The 18707-nt window shown below is 35.2% G+C and overlaps 3 protein-coding genes across 3 annotated transcripts; 2 read left to right on the forward strand and 1 right to left on the reverse strand.

Moving 5' to 3' along the window:
• The first annotated feature begins 10080 nt into the window (after positions 1-10080).
• On the forward strand, positions 10081-10986 carry LOC106624603 (fork head domain transcription factor slp1-like). Its single transcript, XM_014244351.3, has one exon. The coding sequence runs from the start codon at positions 10157-10159 to the stop codon at positions 10859-10861; it is 705 nt and encodes a 234-aa protein (XP_014099826.1). The 5' UTR covers positions 10081-10156; the 3' UTR covers positions 10862-10986.
• A 2818-nt stretch (positions 10987-13804) lies between these two features.
• On the reverse strand, positions 13805-14182 carry LOC106624601 (forkhead box protein D3-like). The gene has a single exon (XM_014244349.1). The coding sequence runs from the start codon at positions 14180-14182 to the stop codon at positions 13805-13807; it is 378 nt and encodes a 125-aa protein (XP_014099824.1).
• A 1314-nt stretch (positions 14183-15496) lies between these two features.
• Positions 15497-16348, forward strand: LOC106624602 (forkhead box protein D1-like). Its single transcript, XM_014244350.3, has one exon. It carries the CDS (start codon positions 15570-15572, stop codon positions 16287-16289), a length of 720 nt encoding a protein of 239 aa, XP_014099825.3. The 5' UTR covers positions 15497-15569; the 3' UTR covers positions 16290-16348.
• Positions 16349-18707: the final 2359 nt, after the last annotated feature.

Consider the following 18707-nt stretch of genomic DNA (forward strand, 5'->3'; position numbering starts at 1 on the left):
TAAATACAAAAATTGTTATTTTGATGACTTTCAGTAAAATGTAATGGTAAGAAAAAATTATTTTTCTTATTTATTTTTAATACCGTTGGAACTCAAGTCCCTGTATGAAAAATTTGTGTAGTTGATAAGCTATGTGTATGTAATTTTGCATAGTTTATTATCAGTGACATCGCTACAATTGCCCAGAAAATTGTTCAGATCGAATCACCTAAGCATATAACTGCTATACAAACTGACCGATTGAACTTATGTTCTTGTATGGAAAACTTTTTTATTTGACAAGATATCTTCACGAAATTTGGCACATTTTATTATCTAAGGCATTGCTACAATCACTATAGCTTACAGCTGCAATACAAACCAAAATCAAAATAGATATATTTTTATACCCTTTTATGCTATATGAAATGCGCCTGTGATAGGTTAGGATATTGAAAGTTGGTTTTTCGAGCATTCATTTTGCTAATTATGGAAAACTGTTAATGAGATTTGAATTTAGTTCAATTACAGCCGAAGTGGCTGCGAAGATTTGTGAAACTATGAACTGGAATTATTTTTATAATTAGGTAGATTTCGCTTATTATTAATGACTTGAAAGCATTTGTAAAGGAAATAACTTCATTAGAGCTTCTATTCAGCATAGTTATATGCATCTAGTTGAATATCACAACACTTCCTCAGATGAAGCAATTAAGCAGTTATGTCCACAGAATGAGTCTCTTAACAAACACAGAGCTCATACCAAATAGCTAAGAATTTCAAAGAAGGCTAAATACTTCTCCAATGCGTAAAAATAACTTGGCAGTCTATTATAGGGTAGCGCTTTATCTATTCAAACCGGCTGCCAGCTGTGAGAAAATTGCTGTGTGACCAGTTTACCAGTTAGAGGCATGCGTAAACTAGGTAGGTGGTGTACTCAGGCCATCCACAGTCAATAGCAGTGGAACACGCAAGCTAAATAAACAAATGTGTATGTATACTATATGAAAATAACAACAACAAATAATAGAACTAGCAAAGGATTTGTGACTTTAAGCCGAAACACAACAAGCTGTGGTTTATCAGCCGCCAAAAGTCAAATTGCCACCACCATTCACCACGGCATAACTACATATGTTGAGCATATTTGAGTGGAGGGATGCGGCGGTAATTAGGGTGCTGCTTAAGCGACACACTAAGCGGTATTAATATGTGTTACGACATGCGAGTTAAACGCACGCACATTTGTTGCATTTACTAAATGCTAACTGTTTATTCACAGTATGCCTGCGCACATTTTTATTGCCTGCCTTAGTGCAACATTAGTTGTGTGAGCGATTGTGTTCTGGTTGTACTCTCATTGTTATGTATTTATGATTATTTTACCACTTAAAGTTTACTACAGGGATTTGTTGGTTGCGGCCACAGCGAAGCACAAGCAAATAGGCAACTAAGCGAGTAAGCGTTAAATGTTTTGTTAGAAAAGTAATTGTTATGCGTCTGTTTGTTGTTATTGCTTTTATTGTTGTTGCATGAATTATATTGACATTCGTAGAATGTAACAGATGTGCATGCGTAGTGCTTGTGTATATATATATTTAAGTAAAGTCAAGCCTGTGTGTGTGTGTAAATAGTAAGGTTTTTGTTTTATTTGTTGTTTTTGTAGTAAATATTATGCATGCGCAGAGTAAAATAAATAACAGCACATTTAACGTCGAGTTCGCATATTTATTCAACACTATTCAGGTCAGTAGAGTTCATTGCTGAAAGCCGGATAAATACGTTATATATGTACATAAATAAGAAAATGGTATTCGATTGACTTGAAGAACGGTGTTACTTTTATAAAGTAAGCAAGCGTTGCAGTTCGGGTGCAGCCATACACTATATACTCTCACAATTTGTAAGACATGATAAAACCAGAAAGATATCGACATAAAACTAGCGCAGACAACGCCACTGATCAAGTTTTATTTGGACTGGTATACTTGAACTGCCTGGGCAAACCGAATTGATAAAGTATTATTTCTAGATGAGTACAATTTTCTAATATTCGTTTAAAGTTTGTTTACTATATGTCGATTATTTTGTGTTTGGTAACTGTTTGTCAACGTCACGAAAGGTTTGTCTGGATTTTCACCATGAAAAAAATTAATCAACGAGCAAACTCGTTTGTAAATTTTCAATGAAATCATGGATTCGTAATCTTTGAAAATGTTGTAGAAATGTTTTGTGCATTTAGTAAAGGTCGTGAGGTAATCACAACGTTACCCCACGCTAGTCATCCACCTCTGCTAATGACGTTAACTGTCCAAAAACTTAGCGAATGGCGCTCCATAAATGAGCCTAAATCGAAAATACTAAAATTCGCTGAAGGTACTAAAGGTAATCCCCTCCGCTACGTTTTCCATATAATTCCCTAACCGCCATATATCCAATAAAGCATTGCTCTTAGTGATCACTTTTTTCAAGTTTTCTCACTAGGCTTCCGAACCGACATAGTTTCATCTCATAAACTAGTTTACTCATTCAATATTTTTACAGACATTGGATGGAATCATACTCTATAAACAGATCACAGCCATGTTTTTTTTTATGAGTTCACTTTCAGCCAAATTTTCTATTTGAACTGACACCAAAAAATGAGAAAATAATGTATTAAATTTACATCTCTTCATACTTTTTATACTTTGAATAGGGCATGATAATTTTACCAGTATGTAACATCCAAAAGAGAATTTGGGCGATCATATAAAGTATATACTTTATATACCTATAAATGAGCTGCGTGACGAACTGAGTAGATTTAGACATGTTCGCATGTTTGTCTGTCTATCCATCTATCTATCTGTACATACGGGAACTAGTCCTTCAGGTTTTGAGTTATCAACCTGAAGCCCTTTTCTTCATCAGACCACTATAGAATATAGCTGCCATATAAACTGACCGATCCGAACTGACCGATCCAAATCAAGTTCTTGTGAATCAAGTTTCAAAAACAAAATTAATGATACAACTAACTTTCAAGATCGTATTTATGGTAGATACATTTGTGGTGCCTAATGCCTGGTGGCTTAAGCTCAAACTGAACTTTTTCGCTAAGACTCCCTTAAAGTTTTTTAATATTTTGCCTACTACTAGTTCCGTATATCGGGTAATATCCTAAAATGTGTTAATGGTGTTAAGGACCTTGTTGTGATATTTCTTGAAACCTTTATTTCTGTGTAAGTATGCTCTGTTGGGTTCTATGCTCAGATGTCTATGAAATTTTCATTCAATAACCATAAATAGGATTGAACGCTTTTAAAACTCTTCCGTTAATTACTCATTTGTTTTTTAAACTGACTAAATTCAAATAAATTTACAAAGATTGAATAGAGCGGCTAACTACTTTAGAAATTTGCAGACTGTGTCCTACTAGGTGGTTTTAAAAATGAAAACACTCAATTTAAGAGAGTCAGCAGTCTCCAGAATGTTTTTTTTACTACAAAGTGAATGCTAAACAAAATTTGTATAAAGCTCTTCAAAATTAGTCTTACAATGATCTAAATTATTAAGAAAATCTCAAATTAAAATGATTTCTTAGTCTTTAGGAGCATTTTTAAAAATTAAAAAAACTTAATGTATCACAAACTCTCCCTAAAAAGCTCTCAAGTGTAATTTAAAGGTGCCCTTAATTACCGCAACATGACCTCCACCGCACCAACATTTATAGTTCACATTTTCTTATGCAAATACCGCATAAACTTGGCATTTAAAATTATCCAGATATGAATTATTAAAGTTGCTAGCAACGAACATAAGCGGCGCGCTAACTCCCTAAATAAGCAAAGCGGCTTCGGCGGCTCCCACTCAATACGCTTATTATATGCGGCTGCTTGCGCCATCATTTTCCTTCACATTTTACATCACGTTGTTAAGGGTAAAAATAAAGTGAGTATTATCCTGTTGCTGCTCCTCAAACATATTTTTTCTCTTTTTCTCCATTTTTTCTGTGTCTACGGTTTCCTCCCGCTTCACAGCGCGGCACATGCAGCTTGAGTGGTATTTTAAATATTTAAAGTTGTCTGCTGATATCTTCCTGCCATGTAACTCATTCCAGCCGACGTATTGACGATTGTATACGGTTGAGCATGGAGCACAGAAAACGTCGCCTTGATAACAACAAGTTTCCTGCGCGTACTCTTCCACTTAATACTAATAATGTGCTGCTCGCTCAGCGTCTTAGTGTCTACTACACACTTGTCTACCGCAACGCGGTGGGCGGATTGAATGACGCGATACGCGCATTTCTTACGTTTTTTCGTTCTTCACTCTTCGCAGAGGGTTCTGCTGATTGCGGTATACTGCTGTGTGAGATGCTATCGGTGAAATCCACTGACAAATTCTGTTGAATAAATTTTGAAGTATAATTCCGCTTTGTATACAAATCCGCTAAAGTAACTGTTGAGCAGCTTGACTTGCAGTGTCACGCAGTGTTCATAGTATTATTACCGACTTACTTACGACTGCTTTTACTTTCAACCGTTTGCTGGTATTTCTATTTATGAGCTCTACGTTGTTCTCCAAGTTGAGGTAGGCAAATTTGCACTCAGCCATTTTTTAATGCTTGCAAGTGAGGCTATGACAGGGCGCTACAGGTAAACAACAATCATTGTGTACTTGATGTCACTCAAAACGAGTCTCGTCAAGTGGTGAAAAGGGATCAATTTGATTCAATTAGTAGTTAATAGTAAGCATAAGTTTGATTTCATACCCGAACGCATATTTTTGAACTGAATATAAAAGTTTTGCTTTCGTACTATTTTGGTGTTGATATCAGTCATGGAAATTACTAATTTTTAATTGAGTTATGGATTTATTTTGCCTGACAATTTCGCTAGCCCAGTACCGTTAATATACAGATGAGAAACCAATAAAATTAATAAAATATTAATATTAATAATTAAGAAGGGAAAAATTAGATAACCAGACAACACTAAAAATTGAAAAAAAAACGATTGAAGTTTCTATAACATTTACGACCATATTGGGTAGTATAGCTATAATTTCTTCTAATCTTTGCTTTGAGCTTGTCAGTTGGCGGAGGCCGAAAGATGGTCATAGTCACCCCTTTTTGATCTATATCTATATCTATATCTACATCTATATATATTATTGTGTACAAAAGTACATTCATGAACTGTTTTTGTATCAAAGATCTGGTATCAAAGATCTTGAAGAAATTTTCTGTTTGCTAAAGTGCGCTTTTTCGCTTATTGATGCTGCCAGAAAAGTTTAGGGCGAGTTAAGCAGCGCGAGAGTAGTAAATCAATCAATCATTTTAGAAAATTATCAAACATGTAAGATAATAATAAGTGTGGTATTTATTGTCAACTCATAGCAGATCATCTAAAAGCTATTCACAACAAAAGAAAAATCTGACATTGAAAAGTAAATGCTTTAAAGATTAATTTGAATATTTTCATTTGATTATAAATGTGACAAAGGTAAGTAAAATGAAGTACGCAACAACATTTTCCCAGAAAATCTCTCAATTGCTCGCAGACGTCTTGATTAAAAAGGGGTTTTACACAATCAATATTCCTAAATATATATTTTCTTTTATCAAATTCATGCAATTGTCAGAAAATGTCACTGAAATATCACTGTCCTTGAAACATTTCTCGGCAACATACACAGATAAGTGGTACACATGAATTAGGTATGTATGTATGTTTGCGAATTCCAACGTCCTTCAACAAACTGCTTGAAGCACTTGTTGTCAATATAATTACGTAAGTAAGACAATGATTTGGGCTCAACTTTTTCTGTTCGTGTATGTGTATGTGAAGCAAAAAAAATTCATTCATTGTCCCCACTTACTTTGGTTCGAGAATCAAGGCTAAGACCTACCATACATATCACTGATTCCACTTTGGAGGATTGGTCTGGCAATCGCCAGCTGATTTTCTCTCCCTCTTCTTTCTTTGTAGTGATTTTAAAGTTTTTATATTTCCGTTTTACAATTTTTGTTTCGTGGATTCTTGTATGTTTGTGTATTTTCAGGCACCCTGTAGGGAAATCAGTATTCTATGCGTGGTGAAGACTTTTCACTCAATTATTTTACTTTCTATTTGGGCTTTATGTTAAATATAGCTGATTTTATTTATTCTTCTTATTCTTTAAGTGTTTCATCCCCATTTTTCTCTTTAGAAAACTGTATCAGCATGATCCTAATGAAGATTCTTTAGAACATCAATACCTATATCTACTTTGAAGATGGCGTTAATAATTAATATTATAATGTTCTAATATGCCGAACATACGAGAGAAAGCTACTGTCCTTGTCCTTTTTTCAAGAATATGGAAATCATTTGAAGCATAAATTATTGGTGGCCGTCCAGCCGGCGCAGTGCTTTTGAGATACAAGTAGAAGTCACAAATTGTCAAAAAATAGGAAAATTGTATAGCTTCATATGAGCAATACATTGAATTTTCTTAAATAAACGTTCATATTTTGAAAAAAAAAAAAATATACAAGTCAATGAAGTCAGCCAAGAAAAATGTAATGAAACTAAAAGTTGGTCTACGTCGAACTTTAAATATCAATATGCCGCTTACGAGTATAAAAATTACTGTTTAAACTGAATTGAGGTACAATTTAGTCCCTACCGGTTTGTCCGAAATTCGACACAAGCCACATATCAGGGGTATTTATTATAGATTGCTTCGATATCTTTATTTACATTTGAGTTTATTATTGAAAAGTCAGTGCAACTACCTTAAAAGCACATTATTCGGGCAGTAGTTCTGGATTTTTGGAAAAAATTGAGTTTAACTAAACTGTATTTGAAAGTCTTTATAATCAGAGTGGAATACAGGATCGTGTGTGAACCACTTTTTCATATATACATAGATGCATGTACATACATAAATACATACATACATACATCTGTGTACAGTTAAGTAATAATTTAGTAGTTTTGTTGGCTTTGAAACAGCCGGTTCTTTTATTACTTTACTGCACTACAGATGATATTACTTTCGTTACATTTCGTAATTTATTGTAGTACTAAGTTTATGCTTTGCCACAGGCACTCACACATACATACACACACATACTTATTTTCTTACTCAATTCTTAGCAATTTTTATTGCTCTGATTTTCGTTTTGTTTATATTTTCTTTTCGTAACTGTTGATGATGATTATTTTCGGTCATGGTCAGTTAGTTACCCCAAACACACATTCACACACACATACAGCCGCTTAGTTGCTATTTATGTGTGTATGTTTGAGATATTTGCGAGCCATTGCCTTGCGGTTGTTGACATTGAACGCGGATGAAAAGTACATATGTATGCGGCGAGGGAAATAGAGAAAAGGCAAAAGCACAAAACACTTGAAAATAAATCGCATCAATTTAGTTGATTCTGATAGTAAAAGTGCCATAATGTAGACTTACTTGTGTGCCTTGGCCGGTTATGGGGATACATTTTCGGCAGTAAGTGGGTCTGAAAATAGAAAAGTAGATGAAATAGTAAGTGAAGGTGTTTGTATATGCATGTTAGGGTATTCGTATAAGCTCATGAAAGTATTTATATACTAAATTCGTTTGTAATGGAAGTGTAAGAAGTCACTTATAATTGGGTACAAGCATTGCAGCTCTTAGATAATGTGAACTAATTTGTTGAAAAATTAGAAAAAAAAATATATTTATAAAATTTCTTCATTGCTTTTTATAAACAACTTTATTATGAGTATTTTTATTAAACATTTTTTTTTTTGGCGAGCTAAAAAGATTAAATTTTTCACATAATTTCCAACTCTTTCGCGCAAAAACGCGGCAAATATGCAAAGCATTCCTTTAACTCCCAAATTCATTTTTGTCAACCAAAAAACGCTACAAAAGCAAAACAGCACGAAAATCCTTTAAAATTTCACCTAAGCCCTTAGCACAATGAAAAATGCATACTCATAATTTAATTAGTGAGCTTTACAAAAGACTAAATGAAAAATGAGTTACGGGAAATGAGCAAGAATGCAACGGTAGAAAGCAGAAAGAAACGACCAGCCAGCAATACCAGAGAAATTAATGTCGAAAGTATGGCAACCATGGCGAGCGGGTAGCTGCGAAAGCGCGCAGAATAACCTGCAGCCAGACACATTTAATGAATTTGGCCTCCTTTAGTCACGATTGTTGTGTGCACTTCGTTTCGTTTCGTTTAGCTATTACTTTTGTTGTTTTTGTTACGGTATTTTGTTGTTTGTAATGCTTTATAAGCAGCTGCATGTTGCACACAGATAAGCTTCCATTTAATGACGCAACATTACTGCAGGTGTTTTACGCTCACGCCCACCGCCTCCCACATATATCCTTTGCATTATTTCCGAGATTTGCTTTGGCGTTGTTTGTCGACATTTTTGCTGGTAGGAAGTGTTGCACCGAAATGTTTAGTCAGCACGAAATGAAAATCTTTAGCTTGAGACATGGAATTATAGCGTTCAACAGTTGCCATTGATTTCAGCGACCTATCTTGTTGTAACATTCACATGGAATTTAAATAGCTCGAAGCTAAATTTTGAAGCAAAACAAAGTCCAAATTTTTTATGCTGGTAACTGCTGCAAAGTTAGAAAGCCGACTTGTTGTTTATAGAACATTTGTTTCTATACCGCATCGAGCATCTGCTAAAGGGTGACAGCATTGCAAATCAAAACTAAAAGGGTTTCCACTCCTGAACTGATAGACCAATGGTTTCCACCTCCAGGTTCTTCACTAGTCCAGTTCTGTATAGCATTCAAAGTCAGTTTACTCTCAGAACTGCTACAGCTCACCCAGGCCATCAACGCACTATCTGTATAGTTGGCCAGAATTCCACAGTTCTCTTCGTTGGACGACATCGAAGCAGTCAGTGATATGAATCCATTATATGACGGTGGTTTTTGCACTGGGTTGGTATCACATTGTTCGCTAACAAATCACGAATTAATAAATATGATGTGTTATTGTGAATAACTTTCCACAGATCTAAGTTAACTAAATTCTCTAGAGGTATTGTTCCAGAAAGCCAAAAGTCACTACAATTATGTCACGCAAAGAGTTTGACTAACTCAAACTGCGTCAAAAGTGCGGTCATAAACCGAGGACACCACTTGTTCCCAAACATTCTAGCAAGAAGGTCACAATATGCTTGCGACTTTTCGGTGACATTTAAATTGAAGACCTTTATGTTCATAGTCCAACATCTACCACAGGAAGAGATCAGAAAACAATAGAATTAGAATGCAAAATAATTTAACGTAACAATTGATGTGGATCTGGTCACAGGTAAACGATCGATGCTAAGCCAAATTATTTCTATGAAAAACATTTATATTTATGTCTGTGCTTTATCTATAGAAAGGAATAACAAAGGTGAACAGGTATAAAGCTGACAGCGGCTTAATTTCAATGCCGAATATGCTAAGGCCTTTCCAGCTTTTCGCTAAAAGATAAACCATTACTTAACACAAAATCTTCTCTTCAATCACTATTTTAAAGTAGTACATTGAAGACTTATTTCAAATATAATAAAAAGTTAGAATAACCAATTTAAATTAGGCATCAACTCATTTTAACAGATAAACAAAAAACAGCCCAAACCAATACACGGTTTTATTTAGTCCATTAAATATTAATTGTATAACAAGTTGCATTTACACTGGAACTAGATAGCCGCTAGACTCGGTTGCTTTGAACCTTTATAACAAACTGTAAGCCTCTTAAACATCCAATGTAACCAAATATAAGCGCCATTCTTTTACCTGTCTGCTACTCACACCGATGAAAGAAAAAGTTAAGATGACATTTTTAAACCTTTTTGTGGTTATTTTTTGCAAGATCTATGTTAGAGCTTCTATTTTCTATTGTATTAAAACTCCATTGTTTTCGCACTACTAAACTTAAGAACATATGACTTTTCAACGTCCTTTTATATCGGTTACCCCAGTAATTATCCGTTTTCTTGACCTTGATTTAATGACCGCAATTTTGCCATAAGTTTGACTCGGTCAAACGCATTGCAACATCTTAAGGTATATAAACGAAAATTTTCGAAGCAAAAGTCATCAGTCATCTTTTGGCTTCCACACTGAATATAACTGCAAAATTTAGTTTAGCTCATATATTCTCAGCTCTTTAAAACAGTTATACACAATGGCTCAACATTTGGAATCAAGCTTCTCAATTCGTAATTTGTTAGCGACCAATGACGGTACCAACACAGCGCTGACACCACCACCATCTGACGACGATTCGATGTCGTCTAACGAAGACAACTGTGTAAGTCGGCCTAACTATACATATAGTGCGTTGGTGGCCATGGCGATCCGTAGCAGCCCTGAGGGTAAATTGACATTGAGCTCTATACAGAACTGGATCAGTGATAACTTCCCTTACTACCGGAAAGATGAGCAGGGCTGGCAGAATCAAATAAGACAAACGCTGAGCACGAACTCTTGTTTCTGCAAAAGTCCACGACCTATGGGCGATCCTGGACGTGGAAATTATTGGGCCATTAGTCCAGAAGTAGGTACACTTCGTTTTCAGCAGCCAGTTGTTGGCACTGAGGCAGTACTTGGGGCGATGGTGAATGGTGTACCGCATCCGCAGGCTTCCAATGCGGTATACTTCCCTTCACCGCATGAGGTACAAGGAGCCCATCAGACCATGTTGGTGCAGGCTTTTCAGGAACAGCATACCTGGTACCAATATCATCTGCAACAATCACATCTACTACAGCAGCAACTAGTAGTCCTGCAACAACAGCAGATTCAACAGCATTACCAGGAAGTGTATCAAAAGCTCGCATTCCACCAACAGCAAATCGCTTTTCTAAGCGCTCAGCAAATGTCAGCATAAGTAGTATTTTATAACAGCGAGACATGTTGCACGAAAGTTAGTTTATTTACTGTTTTCATATGTAAAATTTTGTAAGAAGTATATATAGTGTAAAAAGAGATAAATGAATATTGTATATATTGTAATTGCTGTTATCTAATTTGCATAATAAATTTTAGTTAAAAAATAAAATACCTAAGTTCTTAGTTATATTCATTTATGTTTAAACCTGCATATTGGCCATGAGACATAGTATGTCTTGTTCAAAAGCGTTCGGCTTTGATTTTTCAAGCCGCAGGATTCCTACGATATAAGAACTTTTGTGGCAAGGGCTGAGTTTTTGCCGAAAACGTCGACCTATCGGTGAGGCGCTATGTTACTGAAATTCCCAACAGATTCTCCTGATAATAATGTTTCCTTGGATAAAATCTGATCACTTCTTTATCGCTGCCTCCATATAATATGTATATAGATTCTAGTCATTAAAATAAAATCTATATCGATTAAATCTATCAACTTTTGAGTTGTATTAATAGAATTGTTGCTTTACAATAGGAATCAATTATGTTATGGATCGCTATGTCCATATCTGCGTTTTTCCCGTAGGTCGATAACGAATCATTGGTCATAATGATTTATCTATTTAAATTCTAAGAGCCACTTATGAATTACGAAAAAAAAGCTTGGTATCCACAGGAGCAAAGAGGGACCCGCACACAACCACATTTCTAACTAATGTTAAATGTATGGCAATAAATTAAGGCCACCATGTGGTATGAGCGACGTCAAAAAATTTCTGAATCAGTATGAAGTGCGACATATTGACTTAATATTTGTAAAAAACAACCTAAAGTCAAGTCATGTCAAGTTCAAGTAGAAAAAAACTAATATCTATTTGCTTTATATTCTTAAAAACCGCCTTCACAACACAGCAACCAGAAAAATGTTCAATATGTGGAAAATTTACGCTTAATAAAATTTTATTTTAAAAGGTGATATAAAAGGTGTTACGTTTGCGTGACAGCAGGATAAAAGGGAACGTGCATAAGAAAATTGAGAGACAAAAATTTAGAAGTGCTAGTCAATTAGTTCAAATGACGCGGAATATGCACTTGTAATTCAAAACTAATTATATATATGCAAGTATATATATATTTCTTTTTAAAACAGAAAATTTATATCAAAGCAGCAGTCGCACCTATGTAAAATTGTTTCATTTCACACGAAAACGATATATTCATATTTTTCAAAATCGGGGGTATTACACCCTTTTTTGCACGTTTCCGATATTTTTGAAAATTATAAGATCAATCATCATCATAATTTACGTGATTAAAAAACCCCTCAAAAGTATAAGCATATCCCTAACAAATTTTGCTTGCTAACCGTTCCTAGAGTGCAAATAGTTTTCAAACTCTAGTCTTTGCAATTGGATTGAAGTTTTCTGCACTAAATTCTGCTTAGTGTCGCTGTTATACCTGGTTTCACTGTTTTGTTACAACTTTAAACAATTATGTTGCATTGAAGAATTGCCTACATGCAACAGCAAAGCAAAAACCGCAGCTCTTATTGTATAGTGGGATATCCCGGTTATTATTGTCTTTGCCTTGATTTAGCGACTTTCTCTATGAGGTTGATTTATAAAAAATTTGCTACCTCTCTTCACAGCCAATCGTCGGCATTATCGATCAGCTGTTTTGGTTTTGTAGGTATTGAGTTGACATTATGTCAAAAACCGAACGAAACTTCGTCTTTAGTCTTTTTATCATACCACACTTTGAATCAAAGTTCTTCATCAATAGATTATTCTCCAACAGCAAGGAATAAAAGAGCGCGTAGTCTCCTTCGCCCAAACTATATTAGAGGTATACATAGTGCAGTATAGGTTACTTTTTTGTTATTAAGCTCTTTTATAAACCTACCTATATTCGAAGGTTTTGTGCGAAATTGACAGGCTTAAGTTATGTTTTCATATCCATCTGGTGAATCAGGTTACTGAATTCCAAGAAGTTATTCTAAAACATTTTAAAATATGAAGTAACGAAATTAAGGTTAATTCAGCAGCCAGCAACCACCGGCCAAAAGCATAATACGCTTTGTATTAGCGGCGTTTCTATGGCATCAAAGTTACGAGGTTGCCACTGGTTTCTTGAAATCCACCGCAAGTGCGGGTTCGCAGCGGATACAACAATAGAATTTGTGTACAGTAACGTAATAGAACAAAGCAGCGCATAAGCTACCGCAAGCCACTTCATTGCTTTCTTGACCAAGGAGGAGGTTTGAGGTCTATTGTTCATCACTTGCATCTGTTTATTGTTTTCAAGATTATACCTGTTTGACTTCAGTTAAAGGATGGGATCTGCTATGGTAAGCAGGTAGGAAGCTGGCGCGATCCAGCATCGAAAAGGTCAACCGATTAAGTTTTGTGTAAGAGAAACTTTGCGTCAGCTGAAAGCATGTTTTCAAACTCTATTGTAATTATTCGTCATTGTTCAGCTTCATTGGTATACTTGTGGTGATTCACAGTTCAAAAGATAATAGATATTACAAGATTTGAATGCAAAAGTAAAAGCGGATTACCCGATGGCCTTCAAGGTAATCTACCACTGTTATTATGGGGTTTTCCTACAATTATACTTCTCGCGATCTTGATCTGGGGAAGTTGCGGTTAATAGTTGGTTTCACGCAACGTTGACTTGTTGTGATATTTTCTTAGGTTTAATGTTTTGGAATATTTTAATTATAAAGCTGTTTGGAACTCGATAAATTTTGGGCTCAAATTAAATATTCTACAACTTTAATCTTAAATTGTAACTGTACTATTAATAATTTTATCCTAAATACTGGAGGCTAATTTAAACCATTTCACTGAAACTTGCAATAAATTCTCATATTCAAATTAGTTTTGAAGCCTCTCTCTCCAAAACTAAGACATTAAAAATTGTGAAACATTTAACAGTAACCTTATTTTATTATATTTGGATATGCGATCGAGCATGATGGACAACCCTGCACCTCGTGTGGTGTGGGGAAGTACACAGCATTTGGAGCCTGCGGATGTGGTACACCATTCACCATCGTCCCAAGTACTGCCTTAGTGCCAAGAACCGGCTGATGAAAACGAAGTGTACCTACTTCTGGACTAATGGCCCAATAATTTCCACGTCCAGGATCGCCCATAGGTCGTGGACTTTTGCAGAAACAAGAGTTCGTGCTCAGCGTTTGTCTTATTTGATTCTGCCAGCCCTGCTCATATTTCCTGTAGTAAGGGTTGTTTTCACTAATCAAGTTTTGTATAGAATTCAACGTCCGTTTGCTCTCAGTACTGCTGCAGATCGCCATAGTCACCAAAGCACTATAAGTGTAGTTGGGCCGAATACAGTGGTTCTTTTCGTTGGAAGCTATTGAATTACTAGGAGAGACGGAGCCATTAGATGGTGCTGGAGTTATGTATGGAGTATATGAGGAAAGTAAAATTCTCTAGGGTTCCCTGTGCGAAGGCAAAAATCAACTGATTACCTCTTCTTCATATCGTATTCGTATCTATACCCCAAAAGGCATTTCTGTGTTACAAAGAGTAAGTCAAAATAATATCAGAGCGCGGTTATAAAATCAAGGACACCTGAAGGAATAAAGTTAGTTTCCAAACAATAGAACAACAAAGTTGCGACTTTCCGGCGCCATTTAATTTGTCTTTTGTCCTTAAGAAAAACCAAAATCTTCCTAGAACCAAAGAAATAGCATAATAGAATTGATGCGGATCTTATCACAAGTATACGATCGATGTTAATCGAAATGAGTTTTAAAAATATTTTTCTTTGCTTTCAAACTTCTTTGAAGCTCTACCGAATAAGAGCCAAAGTCATAAAAGCAGTGACCTTAGAAAGAGATTACATAAGTGTGTAGATACAAAGCTGCCAGTGAGTTAGTTTGATCGCGGACTGTGCGATTCCAACAATTCATTATTTTGAACAAATACAATGAAAATTTTTTGTATGAAGCAAACATGAAAAATCGAAGGATTAACTTTTGGGTAAATGTTTTTTTGCTGAAAAAGCTGACATCAACCCAAAAGGACATAAGATTTTAAATCAGAGTTGACTCCTTGAGATACTTATTCTATCTCATATTCAGTCTTAAGCTGCTAAACCTGTTTTGAAGAGAATGTAGCCTTAAAAACTATATATCATAAGACAACCGCTAAATGTGGTTACCTTGAACATTTACCACTTGCGAAAATTCTCCTGAACATTTACTACGTAAATGCAAGCGCCATTATTCTACCTGCCTGATATTTATAGCCACCAAAGAAAAGGTTACTTAGTACTCTAATATCTGAATTTACTTAGCGTCGCTCCTTTACCTGAAAGGACATTTCTAAACTTCTCTACTGTTATTTTTTGTAAGGATTATGTTAGAAATTCTATTATCTATTGTTTTTAAACTTCATTGTTCTTAAGAAAATACACTTTAGAACATATGACTTTTTAATCTTTTTTTATATCGGTTATGTCAGCTATAGATTTTTTTCTTGAGCTTAATTTAATGACCGCACTTTTGACATTAGTTTAAGCTAGTCAAACTCTTTGCAACATGAACATGTCTTAGAGTATAAATACAAAATATTTCACAGCAAAAGTCATCAGTCATCTTTTGACTTCCACATAGAATATTACACGAGGATTTTATTTACATTGTATAAACTCAGCTCTCTAAACAATTATCCACAATGGCCCAACTTTTGGAATCAAGTTTTTCGATTCGTAATTTATTAGCAAACAATGACGGTGTCAACCTATCGCTAACACCACCACGATCGGATAGATCCATGTCACCGAATGATTCGATGTCCTCTAATGAAGATAACTGTGGAGGTCGACCCAACTATACATATAGTGCGTTGGTGACCATGGCGATACGTAGCAGTCCTGAGGGCAAACTGACGTTGAGTTCTATACAAAACTGGATCAGTGAAAACTTCCCTTACTACAGGAAAAATGAGCAGGGTTGGCAGAATCAGATACGGCAGACGCTGAGCACGAACTCTTGCTTCTGTAAAATTCCACGACCAATGGGCGATCCTGGACGTGGAAATTATTGGACCATTAGCCCAGAAGTAGGAGCAATTCATGCCCAGCACTCGGTTTTAGGCAGTGAAACAGTAATTGGGGTGATGGTGAATGGTGTACCGCATCCTCAGGCTCCAAATGCTGTGTATTTTCCCACACCGCACGAGGTACAGGGCGTCCATCAGTCTATGTTGGTTCAGGCGCTACAGGAACAGCATGCCTGGTACCAATATCATCTGCGACAATCACATCTACTACAACAACAACTGGCCGTCTTGCAACAACAGCAGATTCAACAGCAGTACCAGGAAGTCTATCAAAAATTTGCCTTCCACCAACAACAAATCGATTTTCTAACGTCCCAGCAAGTATCAGTTTAAGTAGTATTTTTAGCAGTGTCGAAGTGTTGCCGCAGGGTGAATTGTTTATATTATTTTAGAATAAACATATAAAATGTAAGTAAGGACTAGACTAATACTGTTTATAGTGTAATTATTGTAAAATATTTTATTAAATAAATCATAGCTTGTAAAAATTACATCCGTATTTTTTTTACAAATATTATTTATTATAATATTTAGAGCAAACAATTTCAGCAAGTGAGGAAGATCCGTTTGTTATTTGTCGCTTTCTATTTTCATTATTACTCAAAATGTCGCATTGCTTTTTGCTTTTAAATCTCTATAGTAGTTGTGAGCACTTTGTTGTAGAGTATTACAAACAAGCCTGATGTAACAAGGTTATGTTTAAATACTACACTTGATATTGAAGGTGTGCTTCTCGTCGAAACCATATATCTTCTTATAGAAAATTATCATTTCACTTTGACTTATAACAATCGATTTTAAGGGAGGCACTGTTAAACCAACGTTAAGCCAATGGACATTTAATACTAAAATAATTTCCAGAGTTTGCAATTATTTATTAACATTTTCTGCACGATTTAAGCCATCCTGTCCTGCAACTTTACAACAAAGCTAATAACGTAATTTTCCTAGCGGCCAACCCCGGTTTATTTGACCTTCAGCGAAAGCGTGACTATGTAAATAAGCGCGGTTGGCAGCTCATTTACTGTGGTCCTCTAAGATCTTACCCATTGATCTAATGCTGCAGGCACTCAATTGCGCGTGACACAGGGGTTCGGCGAGTAGTTTTCACATTCAACTTTTGCCGCTTAATTAAATTTTATAAAGAGTAAATTAAGGAGATATTGAACATATTTGTTTTTGTTGTGTTATTAGAATAGTTTGTGGGAGTAAACAGCAAATAAAAGATAGTAGCGGCTTATAAAGCTTAAGACAATATTTCGCACTCTTTAGAGATTCATAATTAATTTAACGTCGCGCATACCACATGGTGTACGCCGTTTAATAGCAGTTTGGGATTTACAACTTTAAGTATGGTTTTTAGACAAGTTTATCGTAACAGTTATGATATGTATTTACGTAAGTATATTAAGACTTGTACAAATATAATCTTACAATAATAAAAGCAAGGTCGCTCATATATATGTACGTCGTGGTGGACTAAAATCTGCATTTTTATATAAATTTGGTATAAAATTTATATGCGGATTTCTATTACAAAGTTTATGATACATAAAGCGAATACAAATTTGCTGAATAAGTGCCGTTATATCTTATTAAGGATTGATTTCACGTAATAACAATGAAGTTGGGAGCTAAAAAATCGTATTGCCATGATTGCTTTACATAAGTTTGGAAGAAGCGCAAGTAAAATGTATGAGCTTCTCAAGAAAACTACTTGGAACCACTTTGGCAGAAATCCACTCAGGAAACAGAAAAATATATCAAAGGCAATGAATATATCGATCAGATCAATGTCATCTCCACATGAAGGCTTACCATCGGTCAACTAGTGGTCTTCTGGCAACGCGCTTGAAGCAAATCAGGCTCAACAGATGCAAGCGGCTTCTTCAGTAGCACGCGATCTACGGGCATGAATGTAAAGTTTTTATAGATGAAAAAATTTTCACTGTTAAAAAGAGATATTTCTAGGGTTCAACGTAGTCGCTTATTACTATGGTACTATTGACATCTAAATAGAAATTCCGGATTGTTTAAACCACCTTCAACCTTAACTGTCTCAAAAGCTATATATATACATATGTCAATCGTGTCCAGTGGAAATTACCCTCTCTTTAGTATATGGCAGCGATTAAATGAAAGACTAACCCTTTTCATATGTCGCATTCGCATCAATAAAACAAACTAAAACGAGTCATAGTGAATAAGCAAGGAGGCAGGCATGGAAAAGATATTCACACGTGATATGTCAGTGTCAGAGAAATTGTTTTTATTATTATTTTTTTGGTAGTCCTTCATGGTTCCTGAATATGCCATATGCTACATGAATACTTAATCCATCTTTCTTTGTTTCAAAAATTACACATTCTGTCTGCCCAAAAATACAACAACCACCAACTCGGGTTATGTCATTTTTTTCCATATTTTCCTGTACATATTGATTTCTTTTACATTTTTTAATATTTTTTTTATACATTTTCGCATTTTTATTTTTATTTTTTATACTTTTAAATCTTCTTTTTTTTATTTCTTTCTCCTCGCTGATGCAATCTGTGTGAACAACAACACGTAAAACTACGATTTGCGAAAAGTAAACTGTGGCTGGAAGCGAAAACAAAGCAAAGTGTAAATAGTAAAGCACGAAAGGCGAGAGAATAAAGCAAGAAAAAAATACGAAATTGATGGCGTCACACGTAAATCCGTGGCGACATATCCGCAGAGAAATGCAACAAGAATAAAGGTAAAAAAAAA

Source organism: Bactrocera oleae, chromosome 6 (genome assembly GCF_042242935.1).
Source record: "Bactrocera oleae isolate idBacOlea1 chromosome 6, idBacOlea1, whole genome shotgun sequence".
NCBI classification, from domain to species: Eukaryota; Metazoa; Arthropoda; class Insecta; order Diptera; family Tephritidae; genus Bactrocera; species Bactrocera oleae.

Coding starts and splice junctions, on each gene's coding strand:
- LOC106624603 (XM_014244351.3), top strand. CDS start 10,157: ATGGCTCAACATTTGGAATCAAGCTTCTCAATTCGTAATTTGTTAGCG.
- LOC106624601 (XM_014244349.1), bottom strand. CDS start 14,182: ATGGCGATCTGCAGCAGTACTGAGAGCAAACGGACGTTGAATTCTATA.
- LOC106624602 (XM_014244350.3), top strand. CDS start 15,570: ATGGCCCAACTTTTGGAATCAAGTTTTTCGATTCGTAATTTATTAGCA.